General features: G+C 51.6%; 1 protein-coding gene across 1 annotated transcript in view; it reads right to left on the bottom strand.

Annotated features, from left to right (window-relative positions):
* The window catches only part of DPYD (dihydropyrimidine dehydrogenase), a 521728-nt gene that overhangs the window by 219820 nt on the left and 276836 nt on the right, over positions 1-25072 (bottom strand). Inside the window, exon 13 of the mRNA XM_037051359.1 lies at positions 21962-22177. Coding sequence (XP_036907254.1) covers positions 21962-22177 — 216 coding nt within the window. The remainder of the gene's footprint in view (positions 1-21961; positions 22178-25072) is intronic.

Genomic DNA, 25072 nt, shown 5'->3' with positions numbered 1-25072 from the left:
CCGAGACTAATGCTGCGCAGTGAAATCGTTGCTCATGGAACCATGTCTAAGGTCTAGGATGTTAAGAAGTGAAGGTGTGAGTCCAGGGTCACGGGCGCCCCTGCAGGGTGCCTGACTCGCATCTGCTGTGTCCGTCCCACCATCTTGCTAGCAGCCTTGGTGAGCACTGGGGTGGGGGCATTTGTGTCAAGACCTGGGGACCGCAACCCCCATGACGCCAAAGCCTTCTTGGACTGAGGTTCCCCGGGAGCTGGGGGCCTGGAGGGGGCGAGCTGGTCCCACAACACAAGGAAGTTACGCAGAGGCCCCTAGCCAGTCTCTCACCAGGCTTTTCGTTCTCTTCTGAAAGTGAACAGCCACGTAAATTCAACCTGCAGCCAAATGATGGCAAGAAAATACTACAGATCGATTTCTGTCACCTGGAAGGTCATGTACTTCCATGCGAAAGAAATCCTACGATGAGAGAGAAGAGTTCAACCCTGCGGAGCGAGCTGCGTGGGCGGCGCAGGTCTGTGAGCGATGAGGGTGCATCGAACAGGAACTTGGGGACTGTGAAGCCTCCGTTTACCCAAGCAGTGGGGATTCTGACGTCAACCACACTCAGTTGCTAGTAGAAACAAAGAAAATTGCCCTGGCTGGTGTGGCTCAGTGGACTGAGTGCGGGCCTGTAAATCAAAGGGTCGCTGGTGCAATTCCCACCCAGGGCACATGCCTGGGTATGTGCGTGCCAGGTCCCCAGTAGGGGGCGTGCGAGAGGCAACCACACACTGATGTTTCTCTCCCTGTTTCTCCCTCCCTTCTCTCTCTAGAAATAAATGAATTGAAAATCTTCATTTATGTGGCTTTCAGAATGCCTAATATATCACACACGCACAGTGGCAAATGGATACCCAACGCTGGTCTAACGAACTGCGAAGGAAAACAAAACTGCCCCAATTAAGCAGTTAGCGTGATAGCACGGAGCTGGCGGGCCGCCTCGCCAACCTCGTTTTAGGAGGCCGCCTAGTGTGTCGGGGGCAGAAGGGCAGTTCCACAGCAGTGTCTGTCTCCTTCCTCCTAACGCAGCCAGTCCCAGAGCCCCAGAGGTTTATGGGAACACAATGTTGAGGGAGAGACACATCCTGATGGACTCCTGAGGGGGCCTGAAGTTCCTGGTGGGCAAGATACACGGAGGAGGGCTCAGCGAGGTGAGCTCGCTGCAGACCCAAGGGCTGGGGGCTGGGGCCTCATCGGAGCCTGCAGGGCGCCCAGGGCAGGGAGCAGGCCACGTGCACGCTGAAGACAGGATCGCAAAAGGACGTGTGGGTCCGAGAAACTCTACAAGGTTGCGATGCAGCACTTACATTTAAAACACTCTCAGGGCTTCTGCTGTCAAACTTCCTGTTTGTCCAAAGGTGGGGGGCGGAGGGGGAATCAGGGCTGAAAGGCAGCGGCAGCAGCTGGGTTTGGGGCCAGGTCACAGCGGGTCCTGCAGGACACGCTGAGGGGTGCCCACTGGCTCCCCCCGGGGTGGGGGGCGGGGTGCATACACCCAAACACACTGTGGGGAGACAAGTGGGTTGAAAATAAGGGCACTGACCTCTGTCAGAGAGACCATGGAGACTGGACCCCTCCAGACAACAGTAAGGGGTCTGTGCCACGTTCTGGGTGCAAACGAGGCCTCGGACTGCGATAGTCGGTGCAGGGGCGGGAGACACCTGTGTGCCGACCAACCTGGGTTCGTGGCTGACGCCATAGGAACGGCCAATGCGCCACCTGAGAGGGAGGGGGCGGAGCAACAGAGGAAGAAAGCGAGAGCAGTTTCCCCACCTGATTGTAAAAATGCGTCCCCTGCCTGTGTCCAGGCGTCCTCCCCCGCCCCCTACCGGCTGCAAGTGACCGGTCCAAACGTGAGTGCGTGGGCTTCCGTGGATGAAGCCCGCCGGCGCCTGAGTCCACGGGAGGCCTCACGGTTTTAACAAACTTCCTCATCGGGGCCGCACCTAACGTATGGGCTCCACTGCTGCTTCTGTCATTACTGACTGTGTTATCGCTGCATCCGCATTGGAGTGCGCGCAGGGCCCCGAGACGGCTGGTTAAAAATCTGTCACGACACCTCAGCTGGGTGGCAGGGTGACGCTGTCACTGTCATCGTCACCGTTATTAAGATTTTCTTTCACAGCTGGGGCCGCGGGACATGATTCACAGATAAACACAGCAAGGCCCAAGTTATTTATATCAAGTTAATTAATCATATTGATTTAACATCCCGCTCCGTTATTTAACTTTTCCCCTTTAGATGTTGGTTTTAGATTTAATTTTAGAATAATTAAATAGAGTTCAAACTTTAGAACTCTACATTAGTACCTCATCTGGAAAATTATTAACATTTTCAGTTCAAGTTTAATAACGGCGGCTCCTGTATTAGGATGACCTTTTCCTTTTCAAATATCTGAAGTAATTACAGTTGGAGAGTAAAAGCAGCCACTGACAGCTTCCTCTGGGCGCGGAGGAGAAGTCCTGCTTCTGGGGGGCACCGGACACAGAGACCCCCACTGCCGCCCCTGGGATCAGGACCTGGGCGTAGGCTTCGGGCCCCATGTTCCCGCTTCACCGTGGCCAGCACTTGGACTGACAGCCGCTGAGAGCCGAGCCTGTGCCCAGGGCGCGGCTCCGCCCCCAGCACACTGCGGCAGGCGCTCTGCTCTGCTCTGCTCTCAGCGCTTGTCCCCCATGCCCAGGACAGAGGACTGTCCTTCCCCAGGCTCCCCATACCCCCACCTGCTTCTAGGATCTGTCAGTGACCATGTCTGCACGAGCGTATGAAAAATGCACCTTCCATCAAACCAGCCCCACGGGGTCTGCTTCCCCAAGGTGGGAACTCGGGTGCTGAGGGGGCCACCTGCCGAGCCCAGCGCAGTGGCCCGTGTCTCCTCACTCGGCAGCTACAATCTGCACGTCTTTAATTTAATACGACAGCTATGCCCACCGTCCCCCAACTCCGTCACCCTCCTTTAGCCTCCTTTCTACCTTTCCAGCAGGTTCTCTCTGCTCCAGCTCCAAGCTCAGCCAAGAGCATCTCTTGCCCAGGCCTTTGCATCTGTAGATGCCAGGGACTCAGGGCCTCCGAGCCCTATCCTCAGGCCAAGCACAGTGCCCACTCGGGAACGGAGTCGCCTCCCACCGTCCACGGCCAGGACACTGAACAAAGAACTACACAGACAATACGATCACATATGGGAGATGACGCTTAGAGTGCCCAGCACACGGTTTGAGGAGGCGACCTATCACCAGCACCATCTCCATAAACCTGCATCAAACCAGTGATGGACCAGAGTCCCCTCACCTGTGAGTGGAGCGCTCAGACGAACTAGAGCCAAGGCCTGTCTCTGCAGCGCTCACTGTCACCGCTGCCGGGTCTGATGGTGCAATGACCAAGCGCAGACACATCGGACTCAGAGCCCCAGAGTCATGCATGGTCTTGCCTTCACCATCGAGACGCCAGGAACCGCCTCTCCTTGGGCCTCCAGTTCAGCACGTTCTGCTCAAAACGCAGTGTGGACGTTTCTGCATTTCCGCGAGCCACGTGAATTACCCAACAGGAAGAGACTAGTCTGAACACGCACCAAGGCCGGGAGCCTGCCGTGTAAACCGGCTCCTCTCCCCAGGCAGCCTGCACCCCCCACCCCAGACTCCACCCCTGACTTTCTCGGGTCAGGCCTCCAGGGGCCTGGCCGGGCTCGGCAGATGACCACACACTCTGGAACCAGGCAGAGGGACAATGAGGGATAGCTTCGTAAACTTGATACCCACTGGTTGTCACAGTGACACGTTATTAAGGGTATGAAGGCAACCGCTGGGCCCCCGTGTCTTCACTACACCAGCTGTCAATTATACTACGAGTCAACACCACACCGAGAACCCCTTCGCACTCTTTCCGATGGCCGTCACGAAGAAGCCCGCAGTGCTGGTGAGGGCGTGGAGAAACCCCTGACCTCACACGTTGCTGGTGGGGACGGGGACTGGGCGTAGCTCATCAGAGAAAGAACCAGACAGTCACTGCCTCACCCAACCACTCCTTTCTGAGGTGCCTTCTCGAGAGGACTTGTGTACATCCACTCAAAAGTCTGTGCCTCGAAATGTAACAACACACTACTTACACTGGGCAAAAAGTAGGAAACACCCAAATATCCAAGGGCCAGTGAATGAATAGACACAATGTAAAACACCCAGAAAAAGGAGCGACATGTTGATGCGTACCACAGCATGGGTGCTCACACTACAACGTGGATGTTCACGCTACAACAGGGGTGCTCGCACTACAACACGGATGCTCACACTACAACATGGGTGCTCACACTACAATGTGGGAGCTCATACTACAACACGGGTGCTCACACTACAACATGGGTGCTCACACTACAATGTGGGAGCTCACACTACAACACGGGTGCTCACACTACAACATGGGTGCTCACACTACAATGTGGGAGCTCACACTACAACACGGGTGCTCACACTACAACATGGGTGCTCACATTACAATGTGGGAGCTCACACTACAACACGGGTGCTCACACTACAACATGGGTGCTCACACCACAACGTGGGATGCTCGCACTACAACATGGGTGCTCACACTACAATATGGGTGCTCACACTACAACATGGGTGCTCACACTGAAATGTGGGTGCTCACACTACAACATGGGTGCTCACACTGAAATGCGGGTGCTCACACTACAACATGGGTGCTCACACTGAAATGTGGGAGCTCACACTACAACATGGGTGCTCACACTGAAATGCGGGTGCTCACACTACAACACGGGTGTTCACACTGAAATGCGGGTGCTCACACTACAACATGGGTGCTCACACCACAACGTGGGATGCTCGCACTACAACATGGGTGCTCACACCACAACACGGATGCTCACACTACAACATGGGTGCTCACACTACAATGTGGGAGCTCACACTACAACATGGGTGCTCATACTACAACATGGGAGCTCACACTACAACATGGGAGCTCACACTACAACATGGGTGCTCACACTACAACATGGGTGCTCACACTGAAATGTGGGTGCTCACACTACAACGCGGGTGCTCACACTGAAATGCGGGTGCTCACACTACAACATGGGTGCTCACACTGAAATGCGGGTGCTCACACTACAACATGGGTGCTCACACTGAAATGTGGGTGCTCACACTACAACACGGATGCTCTGAAAATACCACGTTGAGTAAGAGCAACCATAGGCAGAGGGCCACATATTCTGTGACACCATTGACACCAAAGGGCCAAAATAGGCATATCCAGGGCCGTGGGGTGCGGACAGTCGGGGCGGCTGCTCGTGAGCGTGGGTGTCTTTTTTTTTGCAGGATGGGAACGTTCTGAAACCCATTAGATAATGAGACCCACACAACTCCTGAACATACAAAACACCATGGAGATGTGTATTTTTAAAAGAGTGAATTTTACATTATGTAAATTTTAAAGGGAAGCAAAATAAGTCTACAATGGGGTGGATGGCTAAGGTTGCTAAATATTGTATTTCTTTGCTCTTCCATTTTTAAATTGCAGGGATAAAACTTTCTAAGAAACTAAAAAAGAAACTGATTCCATGTCTCTCATGTACACATGCCTATGGTCCATATATGTATGTTTATTTATTTAAAGGGTGAAATATAACGTGTTACAAGAAGTTCTTAGCAGACGATCTCATGATATATAACATCTTTTCTTGTAATAGCCATATATTCATGGAGACTACCCACATGTTAACTTAAAAGGAAAAACAGTGTAATGTGCATATCGACCTAAAGAAATGTTTTCTTAAATGTTGTGTTTGATTAAAAAAAAAAAAGCCTCTTCCCAACTTTAAATGCAATCACAGACAGGCCTACCTGATTTTTTATGCAAACATCTATTACTTACAATAAGCGATAAAAAGCATTTTTTATGTTCTGTCTCGAGGAATAAAATGAAAACCTGAGAAGATCAAAATGCAGAATATTTGGAGTGGCAACACTGACCCCCATCTGGTTTTTCTCCCTCAGGAGGAATGTTTTTAAAGAAGCAATTTCAGGGTTGCGCCTCGCATTCCTTTGGTAAATTCNAAAAAAAAAAAAGCCTCTTCCCAACTTTAAATGCAATCACAGACAGGCCTACCTGATTTTTTATGCAAACATCTATTACTTACAATAAGCGATAAAAAGCATTTTTTATGTTCTGTCTCGAGGAATAAAATGAAAACCCAAGAAGATCAAAATGCAGAATATTTGGAGTGGCAACACTGACCCCCATCTGGTTTTTCTCCCTCAGGAGGAATGTTTTTAAAGAAGCAATTTCAGGGTTGAGCCTCGCATTCCTTTGGTAAATTCATTTTTCTTCTATTTTGCATAATTTCTTTATAAATCTTCCAAGGCTTTATAACCTAAGTCTCCAAATGAAATGAATATGTTTTGCTTTATTCTCAAAATAAAGATTATTTTTATTTTACACCTTTTAAAAAATATTTGTGACTTTATATAAAGTATTGCTTTAAAGTGGGTTGAAAAACCCCTTTCTGTTAAGACAGTAAATATTTTCATTTACCACACACATATAGCTCCAAGGTTAATGCTAATTCAAAGACATTACAGAGAGTGTATGATGTGTATTTCTCTCATGCTAGTGAAAAGCATGCAGGACACACACAAATTCAAATTCTCCATGGAAAGCCGTGGGCACAGAAAACATACACCCCTTTCCCACCACACACAGGCATTCATTTTACTTGTTAAGAAAGCAGCAAAATATGTTAGCATACTGTCATTGTATTACGGCCTTACTAACTTTCGGAAACCTAGCTTTGACATGCTTAAAATTATCTTGCTTTGGTAACATAAAAGTGTTCATCTGAGGTTCATCGTGCGCTGTGGCCTTTTGTTTTCAACTGCAATGTAATGTTTTACCCCAAATCTTCTTTCAAAACCCTCCAAAAGTGCGGGGACCTGGCGCACATGGCGCTAGAGGTGACCCTGCGTGTTCCGGCCGTCCAGGAAGGGGCACTGTGGGCGTGCCCGCCTTCACCGTGAAGGGCCTGCGTTCTCCGGGGGCCGGTTTACTTCATTTCCAGGGTGAATTTCCGTGTGCATGTTTCAGCCACAGATAGCTCTGCGAGAAGAGATGACATACCTCTGCGACAAGGCACAGGAACAAAACAGCCTCCTCAGTCTGCCGTGTCTAAAGGCCTTGCGTCCTGCAGACGAAGTCATCGAACGCACCCACGTCCTTTCAGGAGTGAGAGCCATTCAATGAGGCATCGCACGCAATATTCGGCTCTCACATTTTACTGCATTAAAAGCAAAAGCCGGCTGCACAGCAAATTGTATGGAGCAACAGTCCCCTACGTTTTGGGCACCAGGGACCAAGTTTCATGGACAATTTTTCCCATGGACTAGGGGGTGACGGGAAGGGGACAGGAGGCGGAGTTCAGACGGCAAAGCTCGGGAAGCTAGCACCTCACTAGACCACGGCCCGGGGGTGGGGGACCCCTGGCGTAGGATAAACCTAAAATTCTCTCCTTACAAAGAAAGTCTTTATTTCTTTAAAGTATTATCCAAACATCCTGTATCACGTCTAGTATGTTGGAGTGGAGGGTGACGCATCAGTTTAAAATTAAACAATGAACTCAAAGTTTTTATGTCTTCTCATCAGTCATACCAATCTTCTTATATTTTTATAAAAGAGGCATTTTCCTTAGAAGCAGGGGATTATCTTTTTTGTTTTATAAATGAACACCAGACACAATGTATGTTCAAAGAAGAAACTAGCCCTGAGGGTAGACCAGCTGGTTGGAGCATCGCCCCGGTCAGGGTGCGTGCTGGAGGCAGCCGGCCCGTCTCTCTCTCTATCAAATCAATAAACACATCCTCGGGTGAGGATTAGACGGACAGGCGTCACTGCACCAACACAAAGTGTGTGCTAACACAATGTGGCGCCGTGCAGCAGAGCTGACCCAGGCGAGCGAGCTACCCGGTCCCCGCGAGGAAGCGCCGTTTGCAGCCTCCCTTCCTCACACGCTCCCGCTGCACTTGCCCTTGTCAGTTGCTCACGTCAGAACAGCCGCAGAACCCAAGTGGAACCTGCAGCCCAGAACTGACAACCCTTTTGTTTCCACCAGAGCCTCACACTGTCACCCGCGGCGGCAGCGGCGGCGGCGGCGGGCCTTCCAGCCTGTTCTTTGCCAGGGTTACCAGTGTGCCAATTACCCAAGCTGCTTCCCAGACGCCAGACACAAATTCCACAAGACTGCTGTGCGAGCGCACCCTAATTAACCATCAGCTTAATTAGACAATTTACTGTGTAATTAGCAGGCAATTAGTCAACACCTCTCAGATCTTACTGACTGCTGTGACAGCTTCTCCGTCTCTCCGCATTCCGACACACCCTCCGAAGCGGGGTACCGGGGGACAACACGGGACGGAGTCAATATGCAGCCCGTCCAAGCACCGAGCTGTTCGTGAACTTGTCTGTTCTTCCTGCGGGCCGTCCGACATTGAGGACACGCCAGGTACCTGCTCCAGACACGCCTACAGGACCAACGGCCGCTCAGCACGTGGCCGAGTCCAAGTGCTTCCACGGAGAACACGTCGGACCGAACGTGCTGGGAACGGCGCTCCTGGGCGGGCTGGGCCCGCAGGGAGGCGAGCGTGTTTCTGTGTGTGCAGCTACTCGGCTAAACCCCCCGAACACTCAGAACCTGGGGGACATGAATCCCACCCGCCGGTGGGGAAGCATTAATCAGGTTCACAGTGAACCACGAAGAGGCTCAGGAACCAGGGATCGCAACCTGGTATTTGAATATTTACATGAACACTCACACATTTTTCATAGAGGAGCATGTTTAGGATGTTTTTCTCTAAGCCTGCATTTACGTCACATAAAACCCACTGCTCTTGACAGTGGGACTTCCGGCCCGTCCAGAGCACTTCCTATTTTCTGCAGATTTCGTGATTGGTAACCAGGGAGATTTCAACAGCCATAAGGAAAAGCGATTCTTTATCTTTTCTCCTCTTCAGAAATATTTTCAAGGATGAATTGTACTGATGGTTTGAAAAATCATCGCATCTTCTGGTAATGCGAAGGAACAAGAAAGGAAGGCTGTGTGACCATTTCTGAACAGTTTAATGGGTTTGTTGTTATCTACATGCTCTGATATCTCATAAACTTCACTAAATATAAACCACCTATCACAACAGAATTTTTTGTATCATTTTCTCTAGTTTCCTTTTGAAGAGAAGAACCCCCAAATTCCAGGCGAAACCACCCTCGGAAGGCCACAGGGGTGTGATGGGGGTGGGAGGCTGGGGCGCCAGGGAAGTCCTCGGGGCTGTGGATCCCCTGGGTCACGACGCGGGGGAGGAGACGCCGTCCAGAGACGGGCAGGAGCCACGTGGTACAGGGACTGGGACGAGGACGTTGGGTCTTGTGAGGGTTGTTGGCAGCCATTGGGGTGTTTTAAGTGAAGCAGGAACATGGCGAGACTTCCCTTGTATGAGACAGTGTGGGGTGGACACAGGACGCAGGAGAGTGGACCTGGGTGGCCCTCATTAGAGAGGTGGGGTCGGGGCGAGGTCCAGGGAGAGGCGCTGGGGCGTGGCGGCGAGTTCGGCTTGTGCAGATGGGCCCTTCCTGGGGAAGGGCCAGGGGACAGCGAATTTCTCCCCTCCGACAGACAATGACCCAACTGTGAACGTGGCGGTGTGGCCCGCAGGTTGTGGCCACAGTCATCACCGCTCTCACTGACCCGATGTTTTACACGTCACACATCATCTTTACACATTCCATTTTTAAGAAATCCAAACTGAGTATCCCCGGAATACCGCAAGATGAGGGGGCCTGAGGGGGTCTGCATCATTTCCTGGCAGGCTCAGTTCTCGGGGAAGTTGAGGCAACCCTTGACACCTTCTTCCCGACAAGGGGACAGGACTGTGGTACTCGAGTAACGGCCAGTATGACTTGCCGTAAAAGCCTCCATTTGCAACTGAGGGTCAGACAGCCCCTTGAGCCTCCTGCGTGCTGCCTTGCTTGTGAAGACAGACAGGTGTCACTGCAGGAGGTGGTGACGTCTCTTCACACCACAGGAGGTAGCGAGAAGGTCTCTGGGGACACGCCGGCTGCCTTTGCTGCCATTTTTCTTGGAGGTGGTCGCACCACAGGGCGCCGCCATTTGCTCACTGGCCCCTCGGGAGACCGCAGACTCAGTGGCTGCTTCCCTCAGCCCTGCGTGACCCTCCCAGGACCCCTCCCACCGCGGAACCGTGACCAAGCCCGGCCACACCCGCTCAGGCACGGGGGCAGGCCCCTGCTGAGACCGGAGGGCCCCGCGTGGCCCCACTCCTGCTGGCCTTCCTCCCTCCTGTCCCCACCTGGGGCCACACCGCGTCCTGGTCCTTGGGGTCTCCCTGCTTTCTCCACCACCCGCACACTTTCTCTCAGCCCTTTTCCTAATGAAATGCTTGCAGGTTCTACCCCACCCTGACATCTGTTTCACGGGAAACCTGGCTGAAAACAGGTCTGGTGCCATGATAAAAAGTAAGTGCTACGGACGAAAATGATGAAAAGAATCTCAGTATGATGGAAACATTAGAAAATAGGTTTTTTATACCGTGTTTCCATGCAATTAATGTTGGTGGTTAAAATTCTGTGCAGACTTTAGTAATGTAACAGACTATCTAGTGGTAAGTTGGGGAATCACAATACATTATGAAAATGAATTTTCCCCCTGGCAGAAACGTCCAAGTAGACGACAAAAATCCGCTCAGGGAACCTGCGGCCGCTGCCCAGCGGGGGTGCGGAACATCGAGGACGGGGGAGACTCAAATACCTTCTTTGGCGTGTACTGTGCTGCCTGCCACCCACACACCAGGAGCAGTGAGAGAGACCCAAAAGGAGCTCAGACGGGTGCAAACGCCGTGTGCCCCCCCAACCTGCATTCTGGGACGTGTCAGGGAAGGAGGTGCTAGACCGTCCTGGGGACCAGGCGAGGGCCCGCAGGGAGGGAGGCAGTGTGAGGCCACCCCAAGCTCTGCTCAGTGGGGGCCCCTGGAAAGGCAAACGCGTCTCAGGAGGGAAAAGTAAAAGGACCCCAAGGGCTCCTAGGAGCTGTGTGGGGCGAGAGCTACAATAAGATTCAGAGGACGGTGGGGGGGTCCCTCGTGGGGGGAAGGGAGCGGGGAAGAAGCCCCCAAAGCACTCTCGTGACAGAGCCTGAAAAACGGCTGCCTTCCGAGGGAGGATATGAAAGCTGTACAAAAATCGCCTTTATCCGAACAAGTACAAGTATTGATCACAAAGCAGTTTATTTACCAACTTAATATTCCCAATGCTGCTCAATGACACAGTACACTTCAAAACACAATCGGCTTCCTGATTCCTCAGGAACACAGTCAACACGCTACATCAGGGAAAGGAAAAGGGGTGACCAACCGCGTGGAAACCCCACTCTGTCTCACGTCCAGTGAGGGAAGCCCCCCAGCGGCTGCGAGAGCACACAGAGATGGCAACCGCTGGCCAGTGGAGCCACAGAGGACGCGGCCATCACTGGCCTTTCGATATTGGAACAGGAGAAGCGTCTCCGAAGGGAGGGATGGTGGCAGTGAGGCACAGAGGGTGCGGACAGGGGCCTGGGGCTGCACTGGCTGATTCGGGGGGTAGGGGGGTGGGAAAAGACTGCGTGAGGGAGGGTGGAAGGCACTGCTGAAGCAACGAAAGGGGGTTACATTACGATTACAAGCGACTTCCAAACAGAATGACAGAATGACTTGGCCTGAAACCACTTCAGGCTGCTTGGCGTCTATGCAATCACATTCAAATGCCTTTCCCATTGTCTCTCCAGCTACAAAGTTCAGGTCCAGCTGAGAACCTTCCTCGTGCTGACACTGCCGTGACCGTGAGTGTCCAAACGCTGTCCCTCCTGCCTCGAATAGAGACACAGCTCCGACACCGAGTCAGTGTTCTCCTTAGAAACCTTAGGCACTCCCTGCTTAGTAAGTAATGTTTTTGGTCTAAGGACCCCACTGCCTTTTGCCAGCAGGAGTCCTTGTGATGCGCACACTTTCTGAACTTGAACTAGAGGTTCGTTTTTCTAGAGCAGAGGTCTTTGCCCACAGAGATTCGGGGCGTTGGTGAGAGTGCTCGGGGTGCAGCCTGTCAATGACATGGCTTGGTGACGTTGTTAGGTAGATTTTGACTTTAATTGAGGGCAAATTTGGCAGAAAAGCAACGATGAGTTGTTCCCGACCGGTGGGATGTCGTGGAAAACTTTCAAAGGAGCAGGGAGAGGAGGACGAAGAGGGCAGAGGACTCCAGTGGGGACACAGGTGTCAGTGCCGAGAAGGCAGTCCTGCTCCGACAAGAGTGGGCCCAGAGGCCCGTCGCCGCCCTGAGCCTCGAGGCCCACCTCGCTTCGGAAATAGCGGCAACACAACATGTAGCCCATGGCCAGTCAGAAGGAAGGGGAGCCACAGAGAACTGCGGTTTGAGAACCGGACATCTCCCAACAAGATGTGTGTCTTTAATTAAAAAAATGACAGTGAGGTCCTCGCTGGGTTTGGTACGGAAAGTTTTTACGGAAGGGTAAAGAGTGTCTCTGGTAGTCATAATTACAGACCCTGTTAAAAGTCAGGAGAGAACCAGCAAAAGCAAGGAAGACATACTGAAATTCAAGCCACCTTCATTTTAACCAAAGACTGTGCTGTCCAAACAGACCCAGAATATGGATATTTTTAACCAGCTAAATTTAAAATCTGCAAGAGAGTTATGTGAGACAGGATAAGGGTTGAATCAGTTTTTTAAATGGCAGGACTATACTTTAAGGAAATTTCCTGTAGCCATAATTATGAGAATTTTCCATTAACCTCGACACTAATGGCTAAACAAACAAGTACAAGAGAACGAAGAGGCATTTTCCTTCACAAGTTAGGTTCTTCCACCAGTCATTCCAGACCCAACTGCACACAGCAGTTTATGTTATTAAAGATCTATCTGAGTCCCCCCTTGTCCACTCTACCAAAATGATTAACTAATTAACAAGTGTGAAATCGCAGCCTGAAACAGAAAAGAAGTGAGGATGGAATTATATTGGAAAATTGATTGGTCTGCTTCACAGTCAATTAGCCCAAAATGTGAAATGAAAGGTAAAAAAAAAAAAGAGAGAGAGAGAGCGCGCGCAATTGAAATAGCTCTGATCACGCACCTGGTCAGAAATGTGCCGCCTGCAGGGGAGGGCTCGAGACTAGAAGTGGACTCACCTGCCTGGGTGCGGAAGCACGGTCCACACTGTCTAGGGAACAGCTACCAGTGGCCATTCATTTAGAACTTGGGAGGGACAGGGGGTGTGCTTTTTAATTGCAATGTAATCTGCAAGCTTTAGCTTCAATTCTGAAAGTGCTCGCACACCCCGCTTTTGTTGCTGAAGAGACCAGGATGCTCCGAGGGAGAGATGGCAAAACAGTCTCAGAGTGAGCTTCCCCGTGAAGCTCATGGTGAAAGCACCTGATCAGGTGGAAAGTGCAACTCCACCTACACAGAAATTATCTGTAGTTTTAGCACTTCAACGTCTCCCAGAGGGGCTGAGTGACTCCCAAAGTCTCCCAATGCGGGCCTGCAAGACAAAGCCTTGCTGGTTCAATTCTCAGTCAGGGCACATGCCAGGCTGCGGGCCTGGTCCCCAGTAGGGGGCGCATGAGAGGCAACCACACACTGATGTTTCTCTCCTTTCCTTTCTCTCTCTCTCTGGAAAAAAATAAATAAATAAAATCTTTTAAAAATAAGTCTCCCAGAAGACGACACGGAATATGTTTATACAATTATAACTCCTTGGTTTTGTGCGTAGGTACTACTACTCAGTAAATAGAAGTTAACTACGGGCCAAATCTGAAACTCGGGCTGTGGCGGTGACGAAGATGATGCGCTTGTTCGGTGGCTGTCCCCTGGACTTCCACGATAAGGTGATGAAGAGACGCAGTGGCAAAAGGAATGTTTCATTTAGTCTCAAAAAAAAAAAAATTCCGGATCTTTATTTCTAATAAGGCCTTCTAAAACGAGTTGCAAAAGTAATTGTGATGTTTCTGCATAAATAATCCACATAGACTTACTCGGGCTCCAAAATATTATGTAACATATTTGTGAAGTGTTTCTTAACAAGTCTCAATATTATTTTTAGCATTCCTCGTCCTGACAATGCGACTCCTGAATTCTTATCTGGCTGAGAGGCGACTGTCTCCCAATTAAGCTAATTTGGACCGAAACAAGTGTCTGGGAATCCAAACAGACAACCTACATGGAAAGAGTCTGCACGCCTCATGCCGGGAAGGAAAACAGAACTATTCAGAAACACAAAAAGGCAAGGCTTGCCGCTCGGACCCGAGAGCTGTCGACCCAGGAGCTGTCTCCGGGCATCTGAAGAGCTATCACGCGGAACTAAGGTTCAAGTTGGAGTCCCCAGTTACCCGTTCACCTTACGAGCACGCCCTGCACCTTCCCCTCGGCCAGACGTGGTGCCTGGGCGGGGCTGGCCATAGGGAGCTGGAAGGACAGCACCCCTCTTCCCACAGAGCTCGCTTCTCAAGGCTCAAGCCGAAAAGAAACAAGTGGACGTGGACACAGACGTGGTCAAGGGCACAATAACTTCACAGGGTGATGAGGGGAGACCACCAGAAAACACGGCTCCGAGAGACGGCCCGGCGAGGGGCCTGCAGACCTCTCCGAGGAGGCTGTGGGGGAAGTGAGGGCCCCTGGGGAGTGGGGCGGGTCTGTGAAGACCAGGCCAGGGAACCTCCAGGCCCAGCAGACACCAGCCCAGCAGAGGTGGGGGGCTGTCCGGTTGAGGAACTTGAACGAGGGCCAGTGTGGCTGTGGAAAAGCAGCCTAGAAGGAGACTAGCTCTGATGACGACAGATTCCCGGAAGGCAGACATACAAATTCTCTCTCTCTCTCTCTCTCTGTCCCTGTCCCGCCCCCTCTCAATGAAACTGTCCTAGAACCCAAACTGAAATCACATCACAGGTGCCCTCTGTTTGGAGGGGGCCGGGGGGGCGGGGCACAGCTCATCTGCTCTCCAGAACCGCAGGCCTCTGCCAAACGCCGATGCAGCCGGACTGCCTTCGCTTCCCGCATCGGGCAACGAGGTCCAGAGGGGACCAGCCAGGAAACAGCTCGACGGAGAAGAAAGGGCCAAGACAGGCATCAAGGGGCCCCGGCTCCATCTCCGGCGCCTCCAGCCTCCGCCTCCTGCTCCAGGACCCGGGTCTGGCCCAGGGACTTGTTCTCAGCAACAGAACACACTGGCAATGACACCGCGCAACTTCTGAGCCTCAGCCTCCCCTCTCGCCTTTTAGAACCTCAGCCGCTCTGTGCACAAGCCCAGGGCGGTCTCCTTGAAGACAAGACCGCACGGAGGGGGAGGGAAGAGGCGGGCAGGCCCAGTCCTGCCCGCGAGGCCCCCGGCGGTCTGTGGGCTGGCAGCACCAGCACCACGGAGGGCGGAGCGAGCCTGCCCCGCTGAGCCCCGACTGGGCGGCCAAACTGTGGAGCCACCGCAGGTGATGGGTTGTGGGGAGCCACGGAGTCGTTGGGGGGCTCAGACGTGTGGCTAAAGATAAATGATACGGGAACGTTTGCTCAAACAACCAAATCTAAAATGTACCATGTTGGCTTCTCACAGAGAGGCCCCTGGGGATCAAGCAAGAGGAGGACGTTACTGAAGCCTGGAAGGACGCAGAGTGAGACGGTCAGTGGGGACGGGGAGGCACTGGCCTGGATGACAGGCAGAGCTGGTGGCGGGAATACGGCTGGTGATGCTTCAGAAGAGAGACAACATACACAACGCGTGTGGGGATCTGGCTGAAGAAATCTCTACCCAGCCTGCTCAAAAGGTCAGAGGAGTGTTTCTGCCCAAGTATAAGAGGTGCTGTGGGAAGGAAAAAGAGCCACAGACAAATATCTTCAATTTGTTGGGCAAATTCAACTGAAAGCAAAGCAAAAGAGCCCCGGTCACACTGGGTTGGGGAACAAACAGATTTTAAATGCGTTGTCTCTTCTGGAAGGAAAGTGATTTTCAAAGTGAGACAGGACCTCAGGGTCAAGATCACATCCACAGGGTTGCTCTGTGATCTCTGGGAAGAGTTCAGAGATTTAAGGCCGGCCCAGCAGGTTCTCCTGAGCAGACAACGTCCATCCTGAGATTCTGCAGGAGCCTGGGCTGCAGCAGCCAGACATGCATGGAGAGAGAGGGGTCCGTCTCGGAATCATCGGGGTGCCACTCTGGGGCGTGGCGTCAGCTCTTAGCAGACCGAACAAGCATTTTGTGATGGTGTCGCTGGGAACCAGGATGGAAAGGGCCCGTTCTTCAAAATAAAAAGAAGATGAACAGAAATGGGCCAACGAAACCAAACGAGGCTCAGGGGGCCAGAATCAGGACCCCAGAGATGGAGTCATCGGTGGGATGGGACACTGGATGAGGGGGCCACCGTGATGAGGTCATGAAACTGGACCCAAATTGAGGCGCAGGCCCTGGAAAACGGGCCCGGAATTTCCGAATCGCTGTGGACAAGTGGCTGCTGTGCCCCTTCCACGTCTCTGTTTCTGAACGACGGCATCTGCAGAGATCCTTCTGACCGTGTCATTTCCTGTTGGGGTGAAGGGGAGAGACAACTCGTCTTCCACTCCACAGAATCCTGGACAAAGGGAAGCCAAGCCCAAGCAGCCTTGGGCCGGCAGTGCCCAGAGATCACGGGGCCACATGCGTTTGAGCCTATGCCGTGGTGCAGTGGCGTTCTGAGTATCTCAGAAAGGGGTAGAGGAGAAAGACATTGTGCGTTTTGCAGGTGGACGGGAAGCGAATGACTGCAACCAGGGGCAAGGCAGCACCGTTCGTGGAGACGGCCGGGGTCATGCTTCCGTGCCACACACGCGTCCCTGTGCCCTATGATTTGGCTGTCAGTCTCCTGAGCAGGCAGAGGGTGTGTATCTACTTCTGAAATAGAGCATGTGTCTTACACTTTGTCACTTACTTTGACCCAGGGAGTGGCTGGTGGAAGTGACAGTGTGTGACCTCAGAGTCTTCCTCCCCCGCCCCGTCAGGACACTTGCTACCTGTGAACAAGCCCCAGCTACTCTCCTGGAGGAGGGGGTTGTGAAGAGAGAGAGGAGGGGGGCTCAGCCCTCTCTATGACTTTAGCCACTCCTGCAGAGTGTCCAGAAGCGAGCGGTGCCCCCTTGCCTGTCCCTGGGTGTCCCTCCAGCTAGCGGACCGCAGATGCCCTAAGAAACAGAGCTGCCTATGTGAGCTCAGTCACATGCCCATACACACAACCACGGGCAAATAAATAACTGTTGCTCTCAGTCCTAGACAATTTATTTAACTTCCTCAGCTCATTTATCACCTGAAAAAATTACTATCTTATAGGGATGTTGTGAAGATTCAATGACTAATTTATAAAAAACATCCAGCAATGGCTGCATGTTCTAAGTACTAGATAAATGGTAGATAAGTATATGTTTAGAATAACCATAGCAACAACAACCCACAGCATTCAGCGGTTCCAGAAGGTGACTTAGAAGCGGCTCTGGATGGGCGCTGGGGTCTCCCAGTTCAAATTCCCCCCCCAGATGGCACTGCCTCACCGCTCTCGCTGGTCCTTCTCAATGGTATTTATGTACTTGAAGAAGAAGGGAGAAAAGCACCTGGTTTGAAGGTCAACAATTCGTTTATGGCAATAAGTGAGGCTAATTGATGTCCCCGAGGGCAGAATGGTGAAACATGGATGGAAATCACGAGGAGGCCAATTTGTGGTCAGTGAAGGGCAGATGTTTCTAAAGGATTATTCCCAAGCCAAGCAGGCAGCATGACCTTGAGGACCCAGCCCATTCCCTGCCGCCCAAAACGCTCAAGAACAGGGTCCATTTCTTCTGTCGCAGCTGTTGACACCTGACTTTGGAGATCCTATCCATGTCCCTTCCTACAGCTGTGCAATACTTACTCTGTCTCCTCAAAAATTCTCTGCATCTTCAAGACTTACTCAACAACCTAGGTCTAATATACAACCCACGCATGTAGAAATCCCACTGACATTTTCATCTGTAGACCCGGACGCCTAAACACACTCTAGAAAGCAATGTGGGATACGAAGCTTTCGAGCTGGGCTTTCCCCCTTTGACTGAGGTCAGTACTCAGAACAGCGTTTCACGTGGTCACTGTCAGGGTGCGTGGCTGGAAAAAAGCCCTTGAGGTGCCGTTGCCCCAAAACTATTCATTCATTTACTAATTCACCTGCACCACGAATATTCCTGAAGCCTTTGTCAAATTCCTCCTACGCTCTGAACGTGGCTGTGGTGTAAGCCTGTGTGTGCCGGGGACAGCTGCAGTCAACGCTTCGATTCCAATGAAATGATAAAGCGCCTTCGATATTTCTCTGCATTTCGTTTCCAGTGTTCTGTGTTAAGAAAAGAGCTGGCAAGGGTAAACCTATTTACCAGACACTGGGCATGATTAAAATAAAGTCTATGCATTCTTTTTGTCACTAAACGTCAGTCTTGTTTGCTCTGATGTCTACACAAGACTTATAAACAAAATGAACTCTTGCTTCGGCGTGGCTTTGGTTCAGGACGCTGATAACTGCGTCAGGGTTCAGCTGGGTGGTGACTGAGGTATTTGCAGCTTGCAGTGGGGTGCTCTCTACCTGCAGTCCAGAACACGTAGCTACAAGAGGAGGAAAAAGTTATGGCATAATCAACAGAAACACAAGGTTTTGGCTCCCTCTCCGTGTAACTGCACGCAGGTCGGGAGGCGACGCCACACGGCCGCTGAACAGTTTCCAACGTCCCCTGCTAAAACGGAGCTTGTCTCTGCTTTGTCATGATAGTTCAGCTTAAACTGAGCTTGACAGATCGATTTCCCTTCCACCTTGTTGGAACTGAAACTTGAACTCAATACATTATTTATAGAAACATGATTTATACTTCCATTGAAATATTGTTGTGATGGCATTTTAAATACCATCATTCAACAGCCTGCACGGAACCTCAAGGAAAAGCAGGCCAGTGTTTTGGGACAGGGTAGCCACGACTGAATTGGACAAGGACGGATATAGTTAATAAAAGCCATCCTCGATGTTATTTAACACAAAAGCAAACACAGATCTTTTTATACCTGGCATTAAAAATCGGATCATTTGCCTCCCTGAAGGAAAGCACACGCACGGCTTTCAGAGAGACTGCGCGGCACGGAATAAAAGCATTTCTGTTTACGGAGGCCTCCCCTGGCATTTCAGCGGGAGGCGGGGTCCGCTGTGGCAGCCGCGTAGTAGACCTCAGTGCAGCCTTGACAAATGCCAAGGGTATAAAAAATATATATATATATATATATATATATATATATATATATAGGATGGAAATCAAAAGCGTGCTCTGAACGTCTCCAAAAATAAGAAGGAAGGGAAACGAAGTCCTCCTAACCCTGTTTGCTGTAGGAATCAGGGCAATATTCAGCTGTCAATCTACGGTGACGACGAGGGAGCCCCACTGTCGGGAGGGCAGGCCAACACGATTTCCAGCAGCTGCTCAGCTGGGGCTCTAATTTCCCCTGAACTCCCTCGGCGAGCATTTAATTTCTTCATCATATGCAGGCGCCGCAAATGGTGCTTCATCAAAACTGCATTGTGAAAAATATTAATATTTCATACGATAACAAAACACCGTGGAATAACCTTTGTCATGTGCAGAGCATCGAAATTTCAAATGTCAAGGTTCTGAATGTTAATGCACTTTGAGCAGCAGATTCTTGAGTTGGCATAACACACGGTAATAAGGCCACTGTAACTCGCTGTGCGTGTGTCCCTCACACAGAGGGACACACGCACACCGTGTGAACGCGCGTCTGCAGGGAGGGGCGGTGGGGGACTGCGTGTTCATCTGGCCGAGCTGTGTTCCGCCACATTTCATCAACGGGAACGCACGGAAGCTCAAAAAAACAATTACATATTCACAACAGGTGTAATTACGGATCGGGGGGCAATCCAAGACACCAAAAAAACCCCAACAGATCTCTAGAAAAGCAACCGGCCACCCAGCAAAATCGTGTATGGGAAAATCACTGCTTTTGGAAGCCGCGTTCCGTAACTCCAAGGCGGCAGCATTGTTCCAGTTACGGCCCTCAGACGAATGCACTGAAAACGGCCTTCGCACAAATATTTCCTCTCCCCCCTCCCCGCCCCCGTCGAAGTGAGTCACAGAGGGCTCCCGCACCCCCACCCTTGTGTTTCTGCGCCAAACTTAATTTGCATTTGCTCCTAAGTCTCCTGAACCAGTATCCCAGAGCCCTGAACGGAGAGATTAAATACAAAGGAGAGGTTCAGAAGGACGTCAGCGCCCACGTCCATTTCTGTCGGTGACCTTAATAAAGGGGACTGCTGCCAGGTGACAGAAAAAGACAGCATCCCAAATCAATGCGTGTCACCAGCAGAGGCAAGACAGATGTCTCTGATGAATCAGACGCAAATTTGTGCAAGCAAAGAAAACAGCAAATTCAAAGCAAACACTTTTCTCCCCCTTATTTTTGGCTACAAGTTTTCAGTAGCACCTGAGTAGCAACCTATTTTTGTTTTCCATATAAAAATTTTAAATACTGTAACTAATGTCCTCCCGTGCAATCAGAGACTCATCCTTCCCAAGGGGTTAAGCATTTCATTATGGCTTCGGAATCGTTCCTCGAGGGTGAGTGGAAACAAAGACAAATATATTGTCAATATTGCACAACGCTGTAAACAATCGATTGATGATATTCTACAGCTGAGTTCAGGGCGTTCTATTTTTATCCTTTGTTTCATCAAAGGATTTCTAACTACGCAGCCAATATCTTTTGGAAAAAGAGCCTGCCTTTAGCTATTTCAACATAAATAGATTCACAAAGTATTTTCCCCATGCACTGGTTTTCCTAACGTGTGAGGGTTCTCTCCCCATTTCCCTGACTCCACTTGCGCGTAGCGTCTGGTAGAACTGTCCGAGGAAGGCGGATGTGAGGTTTCTGCCAGGGTAGCACCAGTGATTGATCCTCGTGAGAGGAACAAGCCCAGAGTGTGTGCTTAATGGGGCATATTTGTTCTCTATTATTGTCTTTGCCTAAGGACAAGGCTGATTTAAATAGTGATCATCTTCTCCTCGCCAGTGGGTTCGCACATTCTTCTACATTAATTATTACTAATGACCAGTTAGGACTAAATACCTCAATAGGTCTCACAATTAAAACTGTATCAATAAAGGTTTAGGAAATGTGAACTTCTGTGGCTCTTTCCTACTTCAAAACCACACTCGGAGGCAACCCTGCAGGGCAGGATCACCGGACTTTGAAACTGCACGCTCTCACGCTTTGTGTACATGAAAAAAAAAATCAGTTGCAGCTGGAACGTGTAGTTTATTCTCCACTAAGTGGTGGTGTGAGTGAGCACAGAGTCATGGTGTCAAGTCAAATTCAAGGGCACACATCCAGGGAAAGGGTCTGGGTTCACAGTGTGACCGTGCGCTCCATGGAGGCTCCTTCCCACGTGGACTAGGCCCCAGGACGCTGCCTGCACCGAAGCCCCGGGGTCCCTGGCTGGGGGTGAGGGCGTGATTCCTGCGCACATGCAGCCTGACAGCAGAGAACAGTGACAAGCGTGGACACAGATGAGACCTCACGTGATGTGACCACTGAAGGACACAGTCACCTGGGTAGTATTTACATTTTTGGTGCTCTCTGGACCGAACAAAGTTGGGACGGAGGGATAGAAGGAAATAGGGACAGCAATCCGACTGACTAACAATGTCTTATCTGGCAGTTCAATGACTATCACTGCACAGTCAGAAAACCCTTTCCAATATAATGCTTATGCCCTAATTAAAATCCACGTGAGACAGGTAATGACGACTTCAAAAATATTTTCTTACCTTGTCCAGAGAGAAAGTTTTGGTCAGGGCGAAAGCCCACCCCTCTTCGAATGCCCTCCGAATCATCGCGGAGCTGGTGGCTGGGGTGGCGCTGGCGAGCCCGAAGGGGTTGGCGAACTTCAGCCCGGCCATCTCCACGCTGAGGTCCACCAGGTCGACGGGCGTGTGGAAGAGGGGCAGCTGGGGCCGCGCAGGCACCTCGGCTCCGTACTGGGCCTGCGGAGAACAGGCAGGGGTGATTGTGCGTGTGTCCCGGCGGTTTCCCACGTCCCCTTTACAGAAAGCACTTCGGCTCGGCGTCTGAATTCGTGTGGGTTACATCGGTTTGTTCAAAAGGATGAAGACCGGCACGGAGTCAGCCAGCAGGGAACCCAAGGCAGAAAGCACCCTCTTTTCTCACTTAAAAGGCGGTGCCGAGAGTGTCAACAGAAATACAGCCCATGGAAGGAACAAACAGGCACTACTTAGAACAGACTGAGACCCAACACAAAACGGAATGCACTCCACGCTTACCTCCCCGGGCCCATTAACTGGGCCTCTCTGAACTTAACCTGCAGAATTGCAGCTACTGCTTAGAGATCCGGACCACGGGGAGTCGGACGGCCCACGTTCGATTTCCTGTGGACGAGGCTGCGGGAAAGGCACCCAGCACGACCCTGTCTCTTCTCCCCCACTGTGGACCCCTACATCATGGGGCCACTGGAGAGTGCAGGGGCTCATCAGCTCAGGGGACATCTAATTTGGAAAGGGGGCCAAGTCCGCCTGTGCATGACAGGGCTTCCGTTTTCAGAAACTGGACAGTTGGTACCGAAATCCCCCATTGGCTCTCGAACCGTGAAACGGCCACCGCTGAAGGAGCGTTACCTGGGAGCCCCTTGTGTGAATGGAAAGATGGAATGGAAGCACTTAGCAAAGGGCAGGGCCGGGAAGCAGTGCTGTGCTTGCTGAGCATCCCCTCTCTCTCTGACTCCTGGGAGCTCACTGAGAGCCGCCTGGGGCCTTCTGGTAGCCAAGCGTCTCCCTCTGTCTCCCTCCGCCCCTCCTCTCCCTCCCACGCAGCCACCACGGTTTCTAGGACCCCAGCTGGGCCCCTCTCCGGCCCACACTTCCTACTCTCATCTACTACGGCTCACGACACCCTGCGTCAGTCTGGGGGACCACGAGCGTCTCCAGCCACACAACAGCCACAGTGCAGCTACGTGCGCTGACCCTTTTTCCTGCAAAGTTCCGTCCTGCTTTGCACACCCCGGCTGTCCCCGTGGGCCACACCCCCCGTCCTCGTCCCTCCAGTTACAAGAGTCTGGCTCCTGCCTTATGGACAGTGGCACCCAGCACAGCCCTTGCCAGGGAGACACTAAAGCTACTTGTTGACTGCAGAGGACTGGTGACCTTACGCACTCTGCCTCTTTTTGACGTCAGTGGTGACAGTAAGGTGACAGTCCACGTGACGACCTGACCACCAGCTCTACTCCAGAAACATGGAAGTCCGTCATTTGGTTTAATTCCTTCTAATGTGGAGCAAGACCCCACTCTCACTTTCGGAGGACCTTTGAACGAAGCCAAGGCCCTCAAAAGAGCCCTCTGGTGGGAACGGTGAGTAATGCTCCGGGCAGCTAAGTTACTGCGGAAATACACGCATGCACGGTTCTCTCTTCTAGAGTAACCTGAACATTCGTGGACCTCACAGTTCAGCCAGGCGCAGGTTAGAATAAAGTGTTTTGCAGCCCTCTGTAACTTGTAACTTCCAGCTGAGAATGGGCTCGTTTGGTTGTGAGCAACGCAATGAGCCTCTGGTGTTGACTGAGCAGGCACAGAAGAATCTCATGGCAGTCCCGGGGGGCATGCGGCTGGGCCCCCAGGGAGGGCAGGGACCTGCAGGGGGAGTCACCTGCTCTGGCTCCTCCTCTACAAGCTTCTGGTCCCCTCTGCCGTCTCCACTAGTGAGGGTCCTCTGCTCCTCAATCCAGAATGGTTGCTATGTGATGGGTCGAGACCAGTCACTTTTAACTCTGCATATTAAAGAGAATTAATATGCAGAGAATTTTAAAAGTTTCAATGTTCTGACCCAGGGGTGTCGAACTCATTTTCACTAGGGGCCACGTCAGATTTGTGGCTGCCTTCAAAGGGCCGAGTGTAACCTTAGAACTGTATACATGTAACTACTCCTTAACAGTTAAGCAAGAGCTAGGCTCTGCCGCCAGGTAGAAACCAGGTGGAGGGCCGGATAAAACCAGGTGCCAGGCCGGATAAAACCAGGTGGAGGGCCGGATAAAACCAGGTGCCAGGCCAGATAAAACCAGGTGGAGGGCCGGATTCCGCCTGCGGGCCTTGTGTTTGCCACCTGTGCTCTGCCCAGGCAGACTCAACACTAATTCCCTCAGAATCGCTCGGAGCAGGACTCCGGCACTCAAGATGCTGACGACGATGGCGATCATCATCATTTAAATCTCACCCGGGGACTGCACTGTGCACCCGAGGCCGAGAATCACCGCTTCAGCATGTGACTGCTCCTCCTAATTCCTCCTCCTCAAGGGAGACATTTGGAGGCCCACATTATTCCAGCAAATGGCTACAAGTTTCCTTCAAAAGAACAAAGTATGTTTGTGAGCTGGGAAGGTCCTCTAAAAAGTGCTCACACGGGGACCTTGACCTGCTGACAAGGTCAAGGATAGATTCCATGAGCATCAAGGTGTTGTCCAAATGTCGAGGCCGACTGCAAAAACGGGGCACGCGCTTTACTCTCAAAATCAACGACGCACGCACCTATCTGCAATAGGGCTCATGCCAGACTCGGCGATGACAGTCCCGTACTTCGGCTTTCTGGTCACAACTCTTCAAACCAGGCCCTGTTTGAAGGGCAGGAGAAGAGGAGGCTCGGAGGAAGTCCACAACTTGTCAGAAGATAAGCAGCTAATGAGCGACAGAGCAGGACGTGACTCTCCAGCCTGCACGCCCCGCAGCCCACGAGGGTGCCCCTATTCATGCCGCCACCACCACCTGGCTCAGGTGGCCTGGAAGCGGCTCCCAATGGTTCGATGGAATGCACCCCCCCGCCCCACGGAAAAACCTCTCATCAGACATAAACAAAGCATGCCATTCAGCTACTGAGAA

The sequence above is a fragment of the Sturnira hondurensis genome, unplaced genomic scaffold (assembly GCF_014824575.4).
Source record: "Sturnira hondurensis isolate 20B ecotype Veracruz unplaced genomic scaffold, ASM1482457v3 Scaffold0007217, whole genome shotgun sequence".
In the NCBI taxonomy this organism is placed as follows: domain Eukaryota; kingdom Metazoa; phylum Chordata; class Mammalia; order Chiroptera; family Phyllostomidae; genus Sturnira; species Sturnira hondurensis.
This window is presented reverse-complemented; position numbering and strand designations above follow the sequence as displayed.